This window comes from Cheilinus undulatus, linkage group 20 (genome assembly GCF_018320785.1).
Source record: "Cheilinus undulatus linkage group 20, ASM1832078v1, whole genome shotgun sequence".
Lineage (NCBI taxonomy): Eukaryota > Metazoa > Chordata > Actinopteri > Labriformes > Labridae > Cheilinus > Cheilinus undulatus.
Genome location: NC_054884.1, coordinates 6,699,084 through 6,719,583, shown reverse-complemented (window position 1 = coordinate 6,719,583; position 20,500 = coordinate 6,699,084). Strand labels below are relative to the sequence as shown.

Genomic DNA, 20,500 nt, shown 5'->3' with positions numbered 1-20,500 from the left:
GCTGCTTTTCAGGGTAGGCTGTTGTTGTTAGTGTGAGAATAGCAAGGTTTTCAGGCCGGTGACTTCGCCATTATCAAGTTGTCTCTTGGTGTCATTGTCTGGTAGCGCTAGAATTCAAATGTGATAAAACGGATTTTCACATATTTCTGCTGGATCTCATTGCATTTGACTAAAAGTGTCACAAATAATTAATTATATCATAAAACGATTTGCCAGTTCCCGCAGCATGCGAGCACCGATGGAGGTGGGAGGAATCCCCCAAAGGAGCAAGGCGGGGGGATACATGAAACAAGCTTGCTGGTGTAGCCCAGGTGGTCAGGGCAGTCATTAAAAGATGAAGAAAGGTGTAAAATGCATTTTCTCTAAATGTAAAAACAGTATAAAACAGGCTACAGATCATCATAAAGTAAAAAATGACATTGTCTTTTAAATAAAACATTAAAAAAAGTTAAAATGTCAATAAAAGCTATTAAGTTCATCTTCTTTTAGAATAAAAGCTAATTAAGAATTAAAATGACAATTTAAAGTCATAACTAGCCTTTCCACAAGATTAGGAATGGTTAAAAAGGATTAAAAGTTATTTTAAGTCGTTTCTAAATTAAAATAAGCACCCTGCACTCAGTTGTTCAGCGCCCCCTGCTGGAATAACTCGGTAGAGAACTTGTGTGCATGTGACCAGTGTTGTTTTTGCTCTGAACCGAGATGAGAGAGAAGCAGACGCCCATGGAGGATCATCTGAGTGAAAAAGCTGCTTTAGCACTTGAAATTGAGACTTGTAAGATTGAAAACAGCAAGAAAAGTAAGAAATAAGCCTAGACAACGTTGTGGTTCCTGAAGATACACAAGACGAGTGGATTTCAATGCCCTCACGGAGCGGTTTTCTCCGTTTTTACAGCGTGCATGTTGAATTCCCAGTGAGTTAGCTACTAGCTAATTTGCATTATAGCATCACTATTTCATTAGCATTTTAGTGGTTTTAGCTTTGATATTCAGTAACAAAAACCAGTCGGGGAAAGCTGGAAATATGATTTAACTTAGATTAAAGGATAAATAGCACGCTTATAGCATATTTTGTTCAAATTAAAAGTAAGCTATGAGTGTCAATGTTAATGATGAGCTTACTAAGCTACCAGTTAACAATCCATGATGAAGCGTGATATGTGAATGTGTCATTTATTATTTTTTGAGCTCAGCTGCTAAAAAAGTGAAATGTTTCATCAAGCTATAATGGATATTGTACATAATTCATGTTAAAACTGTGACGTATTTCCAAATTCATGTGTGTATTAAGGTTGAAAATTATTCCTAATTTTGTAAAATGATTTTATTACCGTGACTATGGAAAAAAGAGTCAATTTGTGATTTAAGTGAACACATTAAGTGACTTTTCTGCACATTCTGTGCAGGCTGTTTTTTTTTTGTGAGTAAGAGTTGTCCAGAAATCCATCTGAGAAGGACCCTTCCATCCCACTTCCCTGGTTTCATCATCCCATCATCATCCCTTCATCCTACATTGGTTCCAGCTATCATCATCATCACATCTTCATCTCCTCCGCTTCGTCTACACCTCTGGAAACCAGGATGGACACTTGAGTAACGGTTGGGTAGGGAATAAGGATTGTATAGAGACTGATCTAAACAAGGAATTTTAAGTTTTATTTTTATATTTATTATTTGAATAACGATCGTTATACTATTTAGTATAATTGTTATTATTTTTGGGTCATTATTTTTGTTTTGTTTAAGAGGTAAAGGATTCAAATGTTACCTAAACCAAAAGGTTGTTAAGAATGTAAAAGTAAATTTTGTTGGTTACTGTTGAGGAACGGCATATAAAGCAAAAAGGCAAAAAACCCAACAAATTGAACAGTAAATGAGAACTATATGTTGTGTGCGTGCGTGGTGGATGAACCCAGATGCGGAGTCGGGAGCAGTTTTAAGAGATTTATTGTGCGCAGGAAAAGGGGGGGGGAATCCAAGTGTCCGGAGCTTGAGGGGAAATCTTCGTGGGTGAGAGTGCTGGAGTCGAGCTGCTGGTGAGCGGAGAGTGAGGCACTGGAAAAGAGGAGAGACACGTAAGTAGGAGAATCCACAGGTAAGTACAGAAATAAATCAACAAATCACGAGAGATACTGAGCCGAGCGCTGGAGCTTTACCACGGGGAGTAAAGAGCGAAACTCTGGCACTGCAGAGAGTTTCCAGGCGTCTCTTGTAGGTGAGTGGTGAGGAGTGATTAATCGCAGGTGTGAGAACTCTCCGCAGCGCTGTGGGGGGAAGGTGAACCTCAGGGGAAGCAGTGACAAGTTACCAGCAACAGGGCCGGTTCCCGGAAACCGGAAACCGGAAGTCCATAACAATAAAATGACCTTTCAAAGTAACCATGACAGTACCCCTCTCCTAACGGACGCCTCCTGGCGTCCTACCAGGCTTACCCGGGTTGGCCGCATAGAAATCGCGGAGAAGGCTGTTATCCAGAATCAGACCCCGCGAAATCCAGGAGCGCTCCTCTGGTCCATAACCCTCCCAATCTACCAGGTATTGGAAGCCGCGTCCGTGCGGTCGAACGTCCAAAATCTTGGAGACTGTGTACGCTGGGTGATCATCGATGATCCGGGGGTGTGGAGGGGCAACGGCAGGTGGGCTGAGGTCACTGGAAGTCACCGGTTTCAATAGGGACACATGGAAAGTGGGGTGTATCTTCATAGACTCTGGAAGCCTGAGGGTGACTGCAGACGGATTAATCACTTTAACCACTTCAAAAGGGCCCACAAAACGAGGAGAGAGCTTACGTGACTCCACATCCAGAGGTAGGTCCCGGGATGACAGCCAGACTCTTTGCCCCACCTGATACGCCGGAGCGGGGGAGCGATGCATATCGGCCATCCTCTTGTTCCTCTCTGCTGTGCGTGTCAGGGCAGCCCTGGCGGTCTTACATACCTCCTCATCCTCCGGAGATGTTGCTGCACCGAAGAGACGGCCACAGATTGCTCCTGCTCAGGAAACAGGGGAGGTTGAAAGCCGAAGCAACACATGAAGGGGGACATACCTGTGGCCGAGGAGGTGAGGGAGTTATGCGCATATTCCACCCAGGGGAGGTGTGTGCTCCAGGAGACGGGGTGGTGCGCAGCGACGCAGCGCAGAGCGGTCTCCAAACCCTGGTTCGCCCGCTCCGTCTGGCCGTTGGTCTGGGGGTGATATCCGGAGGACAGACTGGCTGTTGCGCCCAACTCTCTGCAAAACTCCTTCCAAACTTGAGAAGTAAACTGGGGTCCACGGTCTGACACAATGTCACAAGGGAGTCCATGTAATCTGAAGACATGTAACACTAGAAGCTGAGCGGTCTGGAGGGCTGAGGGGAGTTTGGGTAATGGTACATAATGCACACACTTAGAAAATCTGTCCACGATGGTAAGAATGACTGTGTTACCTTCTGAAGGAGGAAGGCCGGTGACAAAATCCAGAGCTATGTGTGACCAGGGGCGTTGGGGAGTAGGGAGAGGGCGCAACAAACCAGCAGGGGGACGATGGGAGGATTTACCCCTGGCGCAGACCGAGCAGGCTGCCACGAACTGACGGGTGTCACGTGTCATACCAGGCCACCAAAAACTCCGCTGGAGGAACTGGAGGGTCCTGTGAAAGCCAGGATGACAAGTAAGCCTGGAGGAGTGGGCCCACTGAAGCACTGGAGATCTAGCAGAGTCTGGAACGAACAGGCGATCTGGAGGTCCAGTTCCAGGGTCAGGTTGTTGTTCCTGGGCCTGACGGACGATGGATTGGATCTCCCAGATGGCTGCTCCAACAACACAGGTAGGTGGAAGGATGAGGTCGGGTTCCTCTGTGTCTCCAGAACCGGAATCCCTCCGGGAGAGCGCATCTGGCTTTAGGTTTCTGGAACCTGGTCTGTAGGACAATGTGAAATTAAATCGGCTCAAGAAAAGGGCCCAGCGAGCCTGGCGTGGATTCAACCGCCGGGCCGATCTAAGGTAAGCCAAATTCTTGTGATCAGTCCAAATAAGAAAGGGGTGGCTGGTGCCCTCCAACCAGTGCCTCCACTCTTGCAGGGCCCACACAACAGCCAGCAACTCTCGGTTACCCACATCATAGTTTCTCTCCGCTGGTGACAGACGACGGGAGAAAAAGGCACAGGGATGCAGTCTCTAAGTCTCTGGGTTCCTCTGGGAGAGAACAGCCCCCACCCCCTTGTCGGAGGCGTCCACCTCCACAACAAACTGGAGAGAAGGGTTGGGATGCTTGAGCACCGGAGCAGAAGTAAAGAGAGTCTTTAGTTTGGAGAAAGCCTCCTCAGCCTCCAGACTCCACCTAAAGGGGGCGCTAACTGAGGTAAGACGGGTGAGGGGAGCTGCCACCTTACTGTAGTCCCTAATAAACCTGCGATAAAAGTTGGCGAACCCTAAAAACCTCTGTAACTCTTTGCGGGAAGAAGGAGTGGGCCACTCACTCACCGCTTGGATCTTGGCAGGGTCTGGTTGGAGCTGGCCTTGAGCAATAACATAACCTAAGAAGTTGACCGAGGGGGCGTGGAACTCGCACTTCTCAGGTTTCACATAAAGTTTGTTCTCCAAAAGCCTCTGCAAAACTAACCGGACGTGCTGTTGATGCTCTAGCAGGGTGCGGGAGAAAATAAGAATGTCGTCAAGATAAACAAACACGAATCTGTTGAGCATGTCACGAAGCACATCATTAATAAGCGCCTGGAAGACGGCTGGGGCGTTAGTTAAACCGAAGGGCATAACCAAATACTCGAAGTGTCCAAGAGGCGTGTTAAAAGCCGTCTTCCATTCATCTCCCTCTTTAATACGGATGAGATGGTAAGCATTGCGAAGGTCAAGCTTAGTGAAAATCTGCGCGGAGCACAGGGGCTCGAACGAGGGGTCAGTGAGAGGGAGAGAGTATTTATTTTTAACGGTGATGTCATTAAGACCCTGAAAATCAATACAGGGCCTAAGAGAGGCATCCTTCTTTTTAACAAAGAAGAAACCTGCTCCTAAAGGCGAGGAAGAGGGCCGAATCAACCCGGAAGCCAAGGAGTCTTGAATATAAGTCTCCATGGCTTCCTTCTCGGGGCGTGAGAGATTGTAGAGCCGACTACTGGGCAAGGGGGCGCCAGGGAGCAAGTCTATAGCGCAATCATAAGGTCGATGCGGGGGGAGAGATATGGCCAGCTCCTTGCTGAAAACGGGCGCTAAATCATGGTATTCAGCAGGGACACCAGACAGATCAGGCTGACAGGGGGCGACTCTAGGGCGAGAAGAGAACGGATTGGCTGAACGGAGACAATGCGAATGACAGTGGACGCTCCAATTAGTGATGGAAGCCGTCTTCCAGTTAATTTGAGGATTGTGCATCTGTAACCAGGGAAGACCGAGCACTATGGGAGAGTGGGGAGACGGGATAACAAAAAAGGAAATATCCTCGCGGTGATTACCCGAAATTATGAGAGTGAGGGGGGCGGTCCGATGAGTCACTCTCGCGAGAACTCTACCATCTAGGGCGGTAACAGTCTTAGGGGAATCTAGAGGTTCGAGAGGAATTTGAAGCTGTTTGGTCAATTCATCTTGAATAAAATTGTCATCAGCGCCGGAGTCAATGAGAACCTGAAGAGGGAGTGAGTTCCTGCCCCAGAGAAGGCATGAGGGAACGGTGATACGGGGGGGAGAGCTAGGTGTGGAAGAGGTGTGGCTCACTAGTGCGCCCTCTGTCACTAGTGAGCCTGGTCTTTTGGCGTAGAAGGGCAGGAGGCTAGAAAATGACCTGATTGACCACAGTAAATGCACAGTCTAAGATTTAACCTTCTCTGGCGTTCTCCGGGACTGAGTCTGGTTCTACCTAACTGCATGGGTTCAGATAGAGGGGAGCTGGGTGGAGAAACACTAGTCTTGGGAGTGATAGTAATGGGTGAAGGGGTTTGGACAACAGAGGGAGCCACTGGACGGGGTTTAGACTGTCGCTTCTCTCGCTGTCTCTCCCTCAACCTGTTGTCTATCTTAATGATTAGGGAAATCAAGGACTCTAGTGAATCTGGCTCATCCCGAGAGGCTAATTCATCCTTAAGCTCCTCGGATAAACTCCTCAGGAATATGCCCTTGAGCTCTGTCCCCCCCATCCACTCTCAGAGGCTAAAATACGAAAATCTACAGAGAATTCTGCGGCTGACTGGGAACCCTGAGAAAGGGAAAATAATCTTTTGGCTGCTTCCTGTCCCTGCAGGGGGTGGTCAAAAACACGAATTAACTCAGCAGAAAAGACAGAAAACGAGGCTAACAAAGGGAACTTCTTCTCCCATAAACTAGTGGCCCAACGTGAGGCCTTACCACGCAGGAGATTAATGACATAAGCTATCTTGGCTCTATCTGAGGGATAGCTGCTAGGCTGCTGGTCAAATACTAAGGTGCATCTTAACAAAAAACTACTGGCTGACCCAATCTCACCAGCGAAAAATTCAGGCTGAGGCACATAAGGCTCTTTCAAGGAAGGAGGGGAAGGAGATGCAGGGGCTGAGGGATTAACGGTGGCATTACTCACAGAGGTGGGAACAGGAGGAACGCAGGGAGGCTGAGAAAGAGACTGCAGGTGGTCGGAAAGGGTGGAGACTTGGGTGCTGAGGCCTTGCAGGGATTTCATGATTCCAGTGAGCATGCCTTCGTGTTGTCCTAGGCGTTGTCCTTGTTGTGTGATGGCTGTCTTGATGGGGTCCAGATCCGCTGGGTCCATGGTTTGGCCAGAGTTTACTGTTGTGTGCGTGCGTGGTGGATGAACCCAGATGCGGAGTCGGGAGCAGTTTTAAGAGATTTATTGTGCGCAGGAAAAGGGGGGGGGATCCAAGTGTCCGGAGCGTGAGGGGAAATCTTCGTGGGTGAGAGTGCTGGAGTCGAGCTGCTGGTGAGCGGAGAGTGAGGCACTGGAAAAGAGGAGAGACACGTAAGTAGGAGAATCCACAGGTAAGTACAGAAATAAATCAACGAATCACGAGAGATACTGAGCCGAGCGCTGGAGCTTTACCACGGGGAGTAAAGAGCGAAACTCTGGCACTGCAGAGAGTTTCCAGGCGTCTCTTGTAGGTGAGTGGTGAGGAGTGATTAATCGCAGGTGTGAGAACTCTCCACAGCGCCGTGGGGGGAAGGTGAACCTCAGGGGAAGCAGTGACAAGTTACCAGCAACAGGGCCGGTTCCCGGAAACCGGAAACCGGAAGTCCATAACAATAAAATGACCTTTCAAAGTAACCATGACACTATATAAAAATCTAAATCAGTGTTGGTGTTAATTATTGGAGGGAGGCTTAAATTTAATTAACTACTGACTACTTCATTAGGCTATTACTCTCCTCATAGAACCTAGACTTAGATCCACCCACTGGAAAAACTCAGGCACAGTGCCTGAGCGGGTTACACTGGCTTGCCCGCTGTCAGCATTGCGACATCACTCTGCTTTTTACATTTGGGAAAAAAACATTGCATTTACCAATCTGCTATACTCTCTTTGTCTGCCAGATGCTGCTCTGCACACATACTCATGACAACTCTTCCTCTGGATAAAGCTCAAAGAGCCACGAAGCCATCAAAATATTACAACTTTCTGTCTTTACCTTTTTTTTTGTATTGCCAAACTTTATTTGGCAATACAAATCACAATACAATAAGACTCAGCACAACAATATAAGAAAGTAATCAGACCACCTTCACTTTTAAAGAAAATCTTTTTTATTCTAAAAACTTAAATATCACATGATCAACATACATATTCAGACCCTTTGTAAAACACTTGGAATTGAGTTTAGGTGCCTCCCATATCGCTTGAACTCTTTTACCAAACACTGTTCTACTTAACATCATGTGTGAGTGAAACCAATCCATACCAATCTCTGGTCATCCGCTTCCTCTTTAAAGCTCCATATCTAGCTTACCATAGCCCAATCTCCTGGCCTTTCAGGTGTGGAGGTCCTCCTTGGTCTGGGTCAAAGTCGGAGCTGTCATTTCTCCAGCCTTCTCTACCGACTCTCTTCCTTCTTTCTCTGCTTCCATCCCTGTGTCCTCGTCTGCCTCTTCTCCCGCCTCCGCCACCATAAGCGTAACTCATACTGCGGTTAGAGAACAAACAGAGCTAAAAACAAATAAAATAAGTAAAAACTTGTCCGTGGGACTGTTAAAGCCGGTAAGACTGAGGCTTGTTAGTTAGCTTGTAGCTTAGCCTGAGTTTGCTAAGCTACAAGATGACAGATTAATAGACTGCTTTTTGAACCAGATCCTTAACATAAATTCAAAGCCAACGCTATGCTTTTACTGACAGTCCATGTCTCCGTAATAGTTGCTAAGTTACGTTAAGACTAAACGTTAGAGCACTAATGGACTCTGTCCACAAAACTCGACAGTTGGGGTCCGTTCGAACCGTTCCAGGGCCTAACAGAGTCACCTTTTTAACCATAAACTATCAACCTTGTTTCACCAATAAAATATGAAAAAAAATGTAGCACTGATGAGAAACGATTTGACATTTAAAAAGTCATAAAGATAATTTTAAAGGCTCACAATCTGAGAAAAGTAAATCTATTAGTTCAAAAAGGTCAAAACATGACATTGAAATTGAAAAATAATGTTTATTTGAAAGGCATATATGTTAGAAGGAAAGTCAAAATCATAAATGAAAAGTCAAAATATGATTCAAAATTTTAAATTGTTAGTCTACAAGGTCAAACTATGGGATTATGAAGTCAAAGTTTGGAGCTGAAAATAAGAGGTAAAATACAAAATGATTGGTTAAAAAGGTCAAAATATCACATAAATATTAGAATGATGAATCTTAAAGCTCAAAATATTATATGAGGTTTCCAAATTATGAGTTGAAATGCTCAAAGTATGAAAATAAAAGTCAAAATCCTTAGTTTGAGTCCTAATTGTGAGATGCTAAATTGAAAATGTAAAATTAAAAGGCAAATGATTTTCTTTTCCCACATTCCTGACTTCTAAATATCTAAATATTTTTACTCCTTACTTTTTCAGATTTGATAACTTAAAGGTGCATTGTGTAGAATTTGGCATTTTAGCGACATCTAGCATTCAGATTTTAGAATGAGCCGATCTGTTACCAAAACGTCACACCACTAAGCGACGAGAGCCTGTGAAGACCAAAAAGGATCGTGAGCAGGACATCATTTACAGCAGTGACAAGGTGAGGGTTTATTCATTCATTTTTGCAACCATTATTTTTATAGATTATAGGTCAGTCTTCTTCTCCACCTGCCTTCCAGGTAGCTTTTAGGACCGGCGGGCAGGCTTGTATTTAAAAATTGCGTTTTGCACTTTCTGTCCCCAAAACGTTGCCGTAGACAACATGGCAGTTCGTTATGTCAGCCTCCGTGAGGGCAACCCACGGTAATGTAAATTTAAAAAGCTTTTTTCTAGTTTTGTAAAAAGAAAACGAAAGTTTAAAGGGGATGATTGTGCACTTATTTTAACATACTCCACATAGATATATAAACATTATATCCCATTTACACCGTTTCTGTTTGGTGAAATGCAGCCAGATTCTACACACTGTACCTTTAACAAGGATATCTTAAATCATCAAGGATAAGTTCACATATTTATACTTTAATCTGCACACCTCATACTAATGGGCCAGTTATAACAGAAATATGAGATCATCTTGCGGGCCAGATTTGGCCCCCGGGCCTTGAGTTGGACACCTGTGGACTAGAGGATCTCTTCATTCAATCATTGAAAGTAATCTGTTAAACGCCTTTGTTCTGCACCATACAGTGTTAAAAGAGCATTGTAAGGTTTATACTGTACTTAGGTAACAACGCCACATACCGCTTCTTTAGCCTCCTGAGAACTGAGCTTTGTTTCGAATGCATTTTTACTTTCTTCCATGTAATTGGGATCAGTAGGACCTGATACGTGTGCAAGCTCAGTCTTGTCTTTGAACAGGAATTGGTTTTTACCTAAACTGATATGCACAAATCTCCCCAAGGTCCTGTAAGCAACTAGGTTCCTTTTAGAGGATATGTTTTGGCTGTGTGTTGGTCAGGTGATCAGTTGTTGGGGGTCCTCAATCAGTAAGGTGTCAGTCACTTTAAAGGTATGGTAGAGGCATTTTTGCCCTTATTTTCACAATGGACAACAAGGACTTGTTAAGACCAAGCATCAACAATATTTCTACAGTCAATTTTGAAAAATTGTTGAAAATTCCCTTTCCTAAATCCATACATGCCATAAAATTTCAAAGAGAATCCGTTAAAATGTCTGTGAAATTCTTAAATATAGCTTTAATTTATCCCATAAAAAGTTTCCCAATTTTTTTTTTCACATATTCCCCAAATGACACAGTGAAACTTTATCATAAAGCCTAAACATCCTCATAATAGTTCTCAAAAGTCCATCAAGCTTATTCCCCCATAAATTTCCAGATTCCCCAAAATGTAAAAATTCATTCTACAAATATTCTGTGAAACTGACAGAAAATGACCATTAACAACCCTCAACTTTCCATGGAGTTTTTTTGAAATTTTCAAAAGACAACCTCCCCAAAATTACAATCAAATTTCCCCAAATTTATAAACAGTGTTGGGTAGCGTTACTTTTGAAACTAACTCATTAGATTACTGCGTTACATACTGAGAAAAGTAACTCATTACGTTACCGCGCTACCTACTTCTAAAACTAACGCGTTAGAGTACTTTTGCATAAATATTAAAACCCTTTAGCCACTCGTTTAACTCGGTGGTTGTAAAAACAACAGACAACGACCACACGCCTGAATTTGAATGTGCAGACTCTTACGCCAGTGTACAGCCTTATTTACAGCCCATAATCTGTATCTCTGCAGCCTGAGAACACCACTAACAGACAGGAAAACCTTTACCACTGTTTAACATGCTCACAGTCAGACAACAAGCTGAGCAGAGGCAGACAGAATCACTCAAACGCTGTGCGTAATAACCGTGTGTAATTGGAACAGCTGATTCAATGAAAGCAAACGGAGCTTTTAAACTCACCAGGATTCTGCTCTTGTCCCTTTCATCATAATGGGGATAATTCCACAGTGGCCTGCTGTCTTCTCTGTAATCTCGCTGGCTCAACAAGCTAACAATGTGAGCATAATGGCACAGAATGTTTACCTTCCACTGCCACGTGCTAACGTGACTACAGGAAGAGAGAAGGACAAACAGAGCAGAAGCTTCAAGGAGCTTCTTTTTTTTCTTTCTCTCTTTTTGAAGCCATAGAAGAGAAGAAATTTGGGCTTTTTCTTTCAGTAACGGATTACTTTTGTGAAAATGTAACTAATAACAGGATTACTTGAATTGTAAAACTAACGCGTTACGTTACTCGTTACTCCAAAAAAGTAATGAGTACTCTAACAGATTACTTTGTAATGCGTTACCCCCAACACTGTTTATTAAGATTTCCCAAATTTACATGAAATTACCGAATAATTCTAATGCAACCCCCCCAAAGAAAGAAAATCAAATAAATTTCCCCAAAATTAAAAATACAAAACCCACATTGTGATGAAAATACCTTATTTATTTATTTATTTATTTATTTAATATTTATTTGACATGGACACACATTAACATTGATGCTGTGATATTTAATCATACACAGGTCCCAGATGCACTGTTCAAAACGGATACCCAATATTCAAAAATGTCCACAAGATGCCAAGAATTTTCCAAACAAAATTTCCAGTTTCCCATGAAAATGCCAAAGAAAACAATTGGAGGCGGGGGAATACAGGGCGCCAACCTGCGAACCAAGCTCGCTGGCTTGTCCGGGGTCAGCATCGCGACATACAGAGAGTGGGCCAGGCTGAAAAAAGCAGCCAGTAGATGGCAGTATGACATTTTTTGTTCAGCCTTCTGGCACATATATGTATGTATGTATATAAATGTGGTTTATCTGCACTATTTCTCTCTCTCCCCTTCTCCTAGTCATTAGCCTCTCTGTGTGTGTGTGCGTGTAGCAATAAGAGTAAAGGACACACAATCAGCGAATGTACAAATGCATGTTCTGCCGTGAAAGGCCTGAAATGAGAAGAAAAATTAGATAACTAATTTTAGTAATAACCCAAAGACAACATAATAATGATGACATATAGAGCTCTAGTTACATATATGTGCCTAAGGGCTGAACAAAAATGTCATACCGCCATCTACTGGCTGCTTTTTCAGCCTGGCCCTCTCTCTGTATGCACTCCTCTGACTGTTCTTGTCTGTTATCAGTTTTTTTACTTGATTATTTATTTGTACACACAATAATAAATAAAACTTTCCATCAAATAGTACAGTCATATATTTCTAGCTGTTCCCACAGACTTGCTTTAGATGAAACTTTTGTGCCATCAATCTTTGAATCTGCTAAATCCCAAATTTGTTCAATAGGATTCAAATCCGGACTTTGACTTGGCCAGTCCATCAGTTCCAGTACTCCAAAGTCCTTTTTCTTGTTCAGATAGTCTCTGCACAGCTTTGAAGTATGCTTGGAATCATTGTCTTGTTGGTATATGAACCCACGACCAATCAGATTCAGTCCAGAAGGGATTCCATGATGCACTAAGATGTTGTGATAGACGTTCTTGTTCATGTTACTGTCCATTTTCACTAATTTGCCCACACCGTATCCACAAATGGAACCCCATACCATAATGGAATCTCCACCGTGTTTCACTGTGGGTGCCGGCATCAAAAGGTTCTCCAGCTTTTCTGCGGACATAAACATGACGATGTTGACCCAAGAGTTCAAACTTGGACTCGTCCGTCCAGAGTACCTTCTTCCCGTCATAAATAGTCGAGTGTTTGTGCTCCCTGGCAAATCTGAGGCGTTTCTGGATGTTTGCAGGCCTCAATAATGGCTTCTTAGCAGCTATTCTTCCCTTTAAGCCTTGTTCTGTCAGTCGTCTGCTTATGGCTTCTGGAGACTTTCTCAGACTCTGATCTAGAAGCATTTATCTCTGCCTAAAGATCAGCAGTGGTCTTCCTTCTGTCTCTAGTACTTAAAATCTTGAGGTGTCTGACATCTGCTTCAGTTAACTTTGGTTTCCTGCCTCTTCTTTGGCGCATTTTGTAAGTACCAGTCTCGGCAATTGACTCCAAAGCATACTTGACCACACTGTGAGAACACTTTATGTCTTTCCCTATTTGTTTAAGAGACCATCCAGCATCATGAAGTGCTTTAATGCAGACTCTTTCATTTTCACTGAGCTCTCCACGTTTTACCATTTTGAACAGGAATGAGGAATTTCAAACTGAATTCACCTTTTTATACCCAAATTTGAGCCGGCTCACTGGGCTTCTCTGAGAAGTCAGATAACATAACATTCAACCACTAAAACTTATTTTTCTGTTCAGGAATGCAAGTAAATAACTATAATTTGACATAGTAAGAAATAATAATGTGCGTTACTATTTTTTCCGGGTTTTTGTAAATCAGTAAATTTGAAAATTAATGGATAACAATAATAGTTATATTTTAGCACTAAAAATATCATTTGGGTTAAAAAGCTTCTACATATTGGTGTATTAACCATTGCAGAAACATAAAAAATGATTTTGGTAATTACCAATGCCGTTAACTTAGGGCAGCTGTGGCATAAACCTTACTTTGGGTGGTGGTCTAATAAATTTGTTAAGCACTGTATATGGCAGGGGGGGAAGGCACATCCGCAGCTGTGGAGTGTACCTCTGCAGATGAGGAGACGCTGTCACTGGACTCCAGAAGGTATCATGTCAAATTTGTGGAGATATACTCTAATTTAGTCCAAAATGAATAGAAGTCAGTGATGTGCTAACAAAAACATGTTACAGGACCTAGAGACTGCACCACCTCAAAAGCAAGCTGGTAGCATTGTGAGTATACTGTATGCTGAAGTAAATCTATGTGATGCACAAATCCTGTTGTGCTAATTGACAGTTCTTCTATAGAATTCACAAACCATCAGAATCATGTATGCCAAACACCTGCGGAAACAGGCAGAGCTGGCAGAACTCCAAATCCAGAGAGAGAAATGAAACCCCATTGAGCTGGTTAGTGAAATCAAAAAGGGGAAGCAAAGGAAACTGGAACTAGAGATCCAGAAATCAGAACAGGAGGTATTGCAGTGCACACTGTAACCATGTTTGTGATTGAGTGTGTTAATCCTTGTGACTTTTGCTCTCTCCTCTCCAGACTCAAAGCTGAGAAACAGCGATTGCAAAATAAACGAGAAAAAAATGGTGTCCTTTTTCTTTTATGATGAATGCGGGGTATGCAATTGATTTGGAGAGAATTTAGAAATCTGACTACATGGTGTACTACCAATGCTAGACAAAATGCACACACACAGCAAAAAGTACCACACAAGATCCTTTATTGTCCAAATTCTAAATTCAGCACTTAAGCCTAGGAAAAAAATTGTCAGTATATAGCTCTCTGACTAATCGGTCAGCAATGTTGTCTGGGGAGATGGCAGCATTTTCCCCGACAACTTATACAGCCACACGCGGGGCCCTGCAGGCACTGAAACCGTGATTTCAGAAGGCCGAAGGTCATCTCAGTGCTAGCCCTTGTCTTGCTGTGTGCATTGTTGTAGGCCTGCTGTGGGGTTTGGGGGTCAGCAAGGGGAGTCAGGAGAAATGACTCGCAGGTGTAGCCTTTGTCTCCCAGCAGCACTCCAGAGAATTCACCTAATAATAAAATGCATAATTTCTTAGCCTATATAGTTACACACTCATAATATCCAAGGTCCTTACAAATATGTGTGGCTTATCTTGTAAGAGTGTCCTGTGAATTGGACTAGCCCTGAAGACTCTGGAGTCGTGGACTGATTCAGGCCACTTTGCCTCTAGATCGCTCACAAGGCAGTTAGCATCACAGATCATCTGAAAAGATGAGATGTAACCTATTAAGGTCCTTTTAGGCACAAAATTAATGAATTTATATAGGTCTGAGTCACTACAAATTACTCATACCTGAACACTGATGCTGTGGAAAGATTTTCTGTTGACATAATCTCCCTCATGTTCCCCTGAGGGACGTTGAATTCTAATGTGGGTGCAGTCCACTGCACCAATCACCTTAGGGAAAGCTGTAACTGATCAAACTGGAAACCAATAGTTGCAAGCTGAAACTGATGTTACCTGCAATCTTGTAGAAGTCCTCCTTGATGTAGAGAAGTCTTCTGTGGCCAGGGAAGGTGATGAAGATGTGGATGAGTGACTTCAGGGCCAGGCAAACACGTCTTACTGCGAGGTGAATGGTACCTTTATTGAGGTTCTCTGCATCCCCAACAGAATACAGGAAGCTTCCACTTGCAAGGAACCTCACTGTTACAGAGACCATCCATGGTACAGTTAGGGCATGGCTAAATACAGTCTGGTGCTGTATTTCAGGACCGAGGAGCCTACATAGGTACTTCAGTCCATCACTACAAAATCTGTATCTCTCAATGAGATAGTCATCTCCAAACACCAATGGGTCTGACCTGTCCCTGAAAACTCTTTCACGTCCAAAGGCTCGTCTGATGATGAGCGCTTCCTCATCCAGTACATCCTCCAAAAAAGGGCGTGCCATCATGAAGAGGAAACAGGTGAATGGGGAGTTGGACCTGTATATTCTATGTTGCCCTCATCACAGACGTAATTGAAATCATCCTTGCAACTCCAGCAATCGTTAAAAGTAATAATCTAATTAATGCAATGATACACATATTAATCAAACCGCTGACAGCATTAGTATTGCAATATAACACTAGGCCTGACAGTAATGAGACCAAATGAATGAACAGAAAGATTGTTGAAGTTAAAAAGTAAAGTCAGAATGATGTGGAACCCTTTAGATCCAACAGTAAAGTCGTCACTTTCTTCAACTGTTTTTAGGAGACAGTTTAAACAAAACCTTCCTCTGTCAGTTACATTGTAGTCCAAATGTTTAAGTGGTGATATATTTTTACTTTTTCTCCTCTTTCTCATTCTGTAGGTTTTGTTATTTATTTATTTTTTACATCTGTATTGTATTGTACCTATTTGAGTAAGGTCAGATTTTCTTTTGTATCTTTTGAACCTTTCAGTGTTGGTGTTGTAATCAGGGGCGTAGCTAGGGATTCAGGGCCAGTGGAAAGAATATTACACAGGTCTCCCCTTAGCCGGCTCGTGAAGCAACAATGTGGGATCATTCTTACAAACATATATGCATTCTGATGTATTTTTTACCATAAATTCCCAATTTAAGAGCTTTTTTTTTTTTACTATGTCTAAATTAGATTTCCTTGCACTATTTTGAAGTGTTGGACCACACTATTTGGACATTTTTAAGACAGGGTTCCCCCCAGAATTGTTTTTTACTCTGATACAAATTCCAGTCTGCTGACCTATTCATGTAGTCACTTTTGATACAGTAATGACATTAATTATTAAGATAAATTAAATAAAAATACACTTTTCATTGTAGGCATATGGAAACCCATTTCCACCACTTATAAAAGAAAAATGTGCAGGTAAGGAAATAAAAAAAGGAATCCAAAGTCATAATTATAAGATTAGAATTTAAAATTATGAGATTAAAATCATAATTAAAAGATACAAAGTTGAAATTATGAGATAAAAAAGTCAATTAAAGTCATAATAATGACTTTTTTTATCTCATAGTTATGACCTTTTATTTCATAATTATGATGTAGAATTTTTTTTTTCAAGAATTGCTGTACTTTCAGATTTTTTTTTCTATTTTATTTGACCCAGAAAGGCTTCCATACAGGCACCTCAAGGGCCCCTCCCTACTGTGGGCCTGGGGAATTAGTACCCCCCCCCGTGCGACACCCATGGTTGTAATAATAAGGATTCCAAATAAACCGTCTGGCCTCTTATTTTTATTGCACAAATATTTTTTGTCTTTTATATGTGCTTTTTGTCTTTATATAATCTGTGCAAATAAACAGTACTAAAACTAAAAGTCAACCGGCAAATGAAATGACTACAGTTATAACATTTGGATGTAGGATGATTAAATGATGTAACGTGTAGAAAAACCATGGAAATGCTGTAAACCACACTCATTTCTCACAGCACTGACAGCAGAGCCACTGCAGGATTAATCTTATCCTGGTTGTTAGCCTGGTCTGGAGCACACTAGCTGCAGAGAATAAATCACCATGGTTACTTGCCAGGGATAAACTTGACCTGCTTTTATGCAACCGACTTGAAACCAATATTTACCAATATACCAATCAACCAATATTCCCTTATCTTGGTTTTGTGTGATACCCCCCAGATGTAAACGTGGACAACCCGAAACCATAACGCCTCTGACCCTGGCTGTCTCTGAACCAGTGTTTGATCCTAATAATGTACACCCATGAAGAAGCTAAAAAAGACACTGACAGTCAGAATTTATTGCTCAAAGTTGCTGGAAGACTTTATTTCCTAAACAAGGTCTTCAAGACTGATAGATTTTCTCCACTGGTTTGGTTGAACTTTGCATCCTGATACCTGTTAGATAAACTAAAAACACGCCAGTTTGTCAAAGTCACTCTGCTCCTCGTACACGGAGCCAGCGGTGGAGTAGCGCAGATTTTTCCAGTTCAGAAGGTTTCCAGGGGTGAAGGTGCTACCTTCCATGTAGAACCTGATTTCACATGGAGAGATGGTGCTGTTCCACAGGTGGACATCTGTGATATCCCCAACAAAGGACTCAGACTTGACAAAGCCTCCACCGTAGCTATCCTGATCTTGACCCAAAATGATGCTTGGAACTTCAGTAATGGATGCTTTGGCTCCCAGAATTATCCGACCACTTCTCTTTCCGTTGACCCACAGCGTGTTCAAGCCGTTGTTGGAGTCCCACGTCCAGCAGACAGAGTTCCACTTATCAGTTTGATCAGGGAGCCCGTAGACATAAAGAGAATGCCCGTTGATGAACGGTTGGTACACACCAACAGAGTACTTGTAGAGAAGGAAGGCGTTAGACTGAGCCGGGGTGGCCAGGGAGAACAGGGTCTGGGATTCGGTGAGCGAAGAGAAGTACCTCATGCACATGGTTGCAGCAGTGAGGGGCTGCTCCAAAGTGGCAATAAGTTTGACATAAGAATTAGCACTCCTCACTGGGAAGACAAAAACCTTCTCTGAGAGATCTGCAAGCAAAGAAGAGATGACAAATTAGGACTGGTGACTCAAAAGTTCTACTTATGTTTAAGCCTAATGCTACAGTCAAAAACATGCAATCTATTCTCATTAATCTAGACTCAGTTACCATCAGGACAAAGTGAAAATTTTTTTTAGACATTTTTGCAAATTTATGAAAACCAAAAAGAATTAAACATCTTACTGACGTAAGTATTTAGACCCTTTGCAAAAACTGTAAATTTAGCCGGGGTTCCTTTCTTTTCTCTTGATCTTTGCTGAGATGTTTCTACACTTTGATTGGAGTCCACCTGTCCTAAAAGGCACACAACTCTCTGTAGAAGGCCTCACAGCTGACAATGCATGTCAGAGTAAGCCATGAGGTCAAAGGAACTACCTGCAGAGCTCAGAGACTGGATTGTTGCAAGGCACAGATCAGGGGAAGTCTAATTCTCAGATGGAAGAAGTTTGGCACAACCAGGACTCTTCCAAGAGCTGGATGTGCCAAACTGAGCAATCAGGAGAGAAGGGCTTTGGTAAGAGAGGTGTCCAAGACCCTGATGATCACTCTGACTGAGCTCAAATAGATCCAGAGTGGAGATGGAGAAGAACCATCACTGCAGCCCTCCACTAATCTGGGCTGTATGGCAGAGTGGTGAGACAGAAGCCTCTCCTCAGTACAAAAAACTCCAAGTGAACTTCATGTGGAGTTGTTGTCTGCAGAGTCTCTCCCATCTCTTGGAACAAGCTTGGAACTCCTTCAGAGTAGTCATAGGTGTCTTGGTGACCTCTGTCACCAGTCGCCTTCTTGCACACTCAGTTCGTGAGGACGGCCTGATCTAAGCATGTGCTGTACTCCTTCCATTTCTTGATGGTGGATTTAACTGAGCTCTGGAGGATGTTCAGAGCCTTGGAAATGTTTTTGTATGATCCTCTGACCTCTACTTTTCAATAATTTTTCTCTGAGTTACTTGGAGTGTTCTTTTGTCTTTATGGTGTAATGGTAGTGAGGAATACTGATTAACCAGCAACTGAACCTTCCAGACACAGGTGTCTTTATACTACAATCACTTGAGACTTACTCACTGCACCTAGGTGATCCCCATTTCACTAACTGTAAGACTGCTAGCACCAACTGGCTGGACCTCTGTTGAATTAGGTCAGTCTCTTTAAAAGGGGTGAATATTTATGTAGTCACTAATATAAAGTTACATATTTTTATCAAATTGGAATTAGTTTGTAGAAGTCTGTTTTCACTTTGACATTAAAGAGTTGTTTTGTTTGTTTTTTTTTTGTTTTTTTTTTTTTTTGTTTTTTTTGGCAATAAAGACCCAAATTATATTGACCATTATTCATTTATAAAACCAATAAAAGGGTAAAACTATCCAAGGGGGTGAATAGGTACTATAAACCTGACATTATCAATAAGTTGGCTAAGGTTAAACAAAAATACATTGAATAAAATCAAGACGATTCATTATAAATAAAAAAGGTAATATAATACATTTATTTAGGTATTATTTTGCAAAAGGGGAGCCCAGTGAAGGCTCATGCTATACAGGGGCCCTTCCTGGTCTAGGAGTTTGGAAACCCTGTCCTGGTTAACATTTATGTCTGATAATCACAGACATGACAGACTATAGTAAACACCTCATTGGATACCTGCAGTTTGTCATGCTCTCACCTTGTTCCACAGCATGTCCTGCACAGAGCAAGGCCAGGAAGATCAGCAGTAGTTTCATCGTCTCTGGTCTGGGTCGCCAAACATATCTGAAACTGGAATGAGCCATTTATATTTATAGAGTTCTAAAGAAGGGTGGATGACATTCTGGCCAATTGCAGTAGAGTTTATTCTCCATGACTCATTAAATTACTAATCCATGAATAAGAGCCAAAGACTGAAGATGACTCATGGTGGGCTGTTTTTCTACTGAAGGTTTGTGTCTAACAGCTGGATCCTGGCTGATTTGTGAACCACGTAGGCAATTTAGAATGCTTTAAAGGGTGCTGAAGCCCCCCTTTTGTTTCATCTGAGCACCACTAACACATAGCAGAGGCATTTCCCAACCAGATTTTTCAAATATGATGGATATTTTGTAAATATCTTTTATTTTTGCGGTAAATAATTTCAATAAAGCATTGTAAAAATCATCAGGAGGCCTACTAAGTCAAACTTATGTGCCATATATTTTTATCAGAAACAGTCACCACCCTGCTGTGGATGAAATACCAGTGCCAGAAAAGTTGGAGCGCCATTTAAAATGTAAGTATAAACAGAAAATGATTGTCAAACAGTATGAGCTCATTTTAAATATAATAAAAGCAACACATCTCAAAAAAGTAGGGACAAGGCCATGTTTACCATTGTGTAGCATATCTGCTTCTTTTAACAG

The 20,500-nt window shown here is 42.3% G+C and overlaps 2 protein-coding genes across 2 annotated transcripts; both read right to left on the bottom strand.

Moving 5' to 3' along the window:
- Positions 1-6,810: 6,810 nt before the first annotated feature.
- LOC121528552 (putative nuclease HARBI1) lies at positions 6,811-15,564 on the bottom strand. The gene is made up of 6 exons (XM_041816062.1): positions 15,132-15,564; positions 14,964-15,079; positions 14,793-14,873; positions 14,519-14,706; positions 7,923-8,096; positions 6,811-6,919 (listed from the first exon to the last, which is right to left on the bottom strand). Exons 1-6 carry the CDS (start codon positions 15,562-15,564, stop codon positions 6,811-6,813), a joined length of 1,101 nt encoding a protein of 366 aa, XP_041671996.1.
- A 1,821-nt stretch (positions 15,565-17,385) lies between these two features.
- LOC121528718 (C-reactive protein-like) lies at positions 17,386-19,862 on the bottom strand. The gene is made up of 2 exons (XM_041816283.1): positions 19,792-19,862; positions 17,386-18,118 (listed from the first exon to the last, which is right to left on the bottom strand). Exons 1-2 carry the CDS (start codon positions 19,847-19,849, stop codon positions 17,490-17,492), a joined length of 687 nt encoding a protein of 228 aa, XP_041672217.1. The 5' UTR covers positions 19,850-19,862; the 3' UTR covers positions 17,386-17,489.
- Positions 19,863-20,500: the final 638 nt, after the last annotated feature.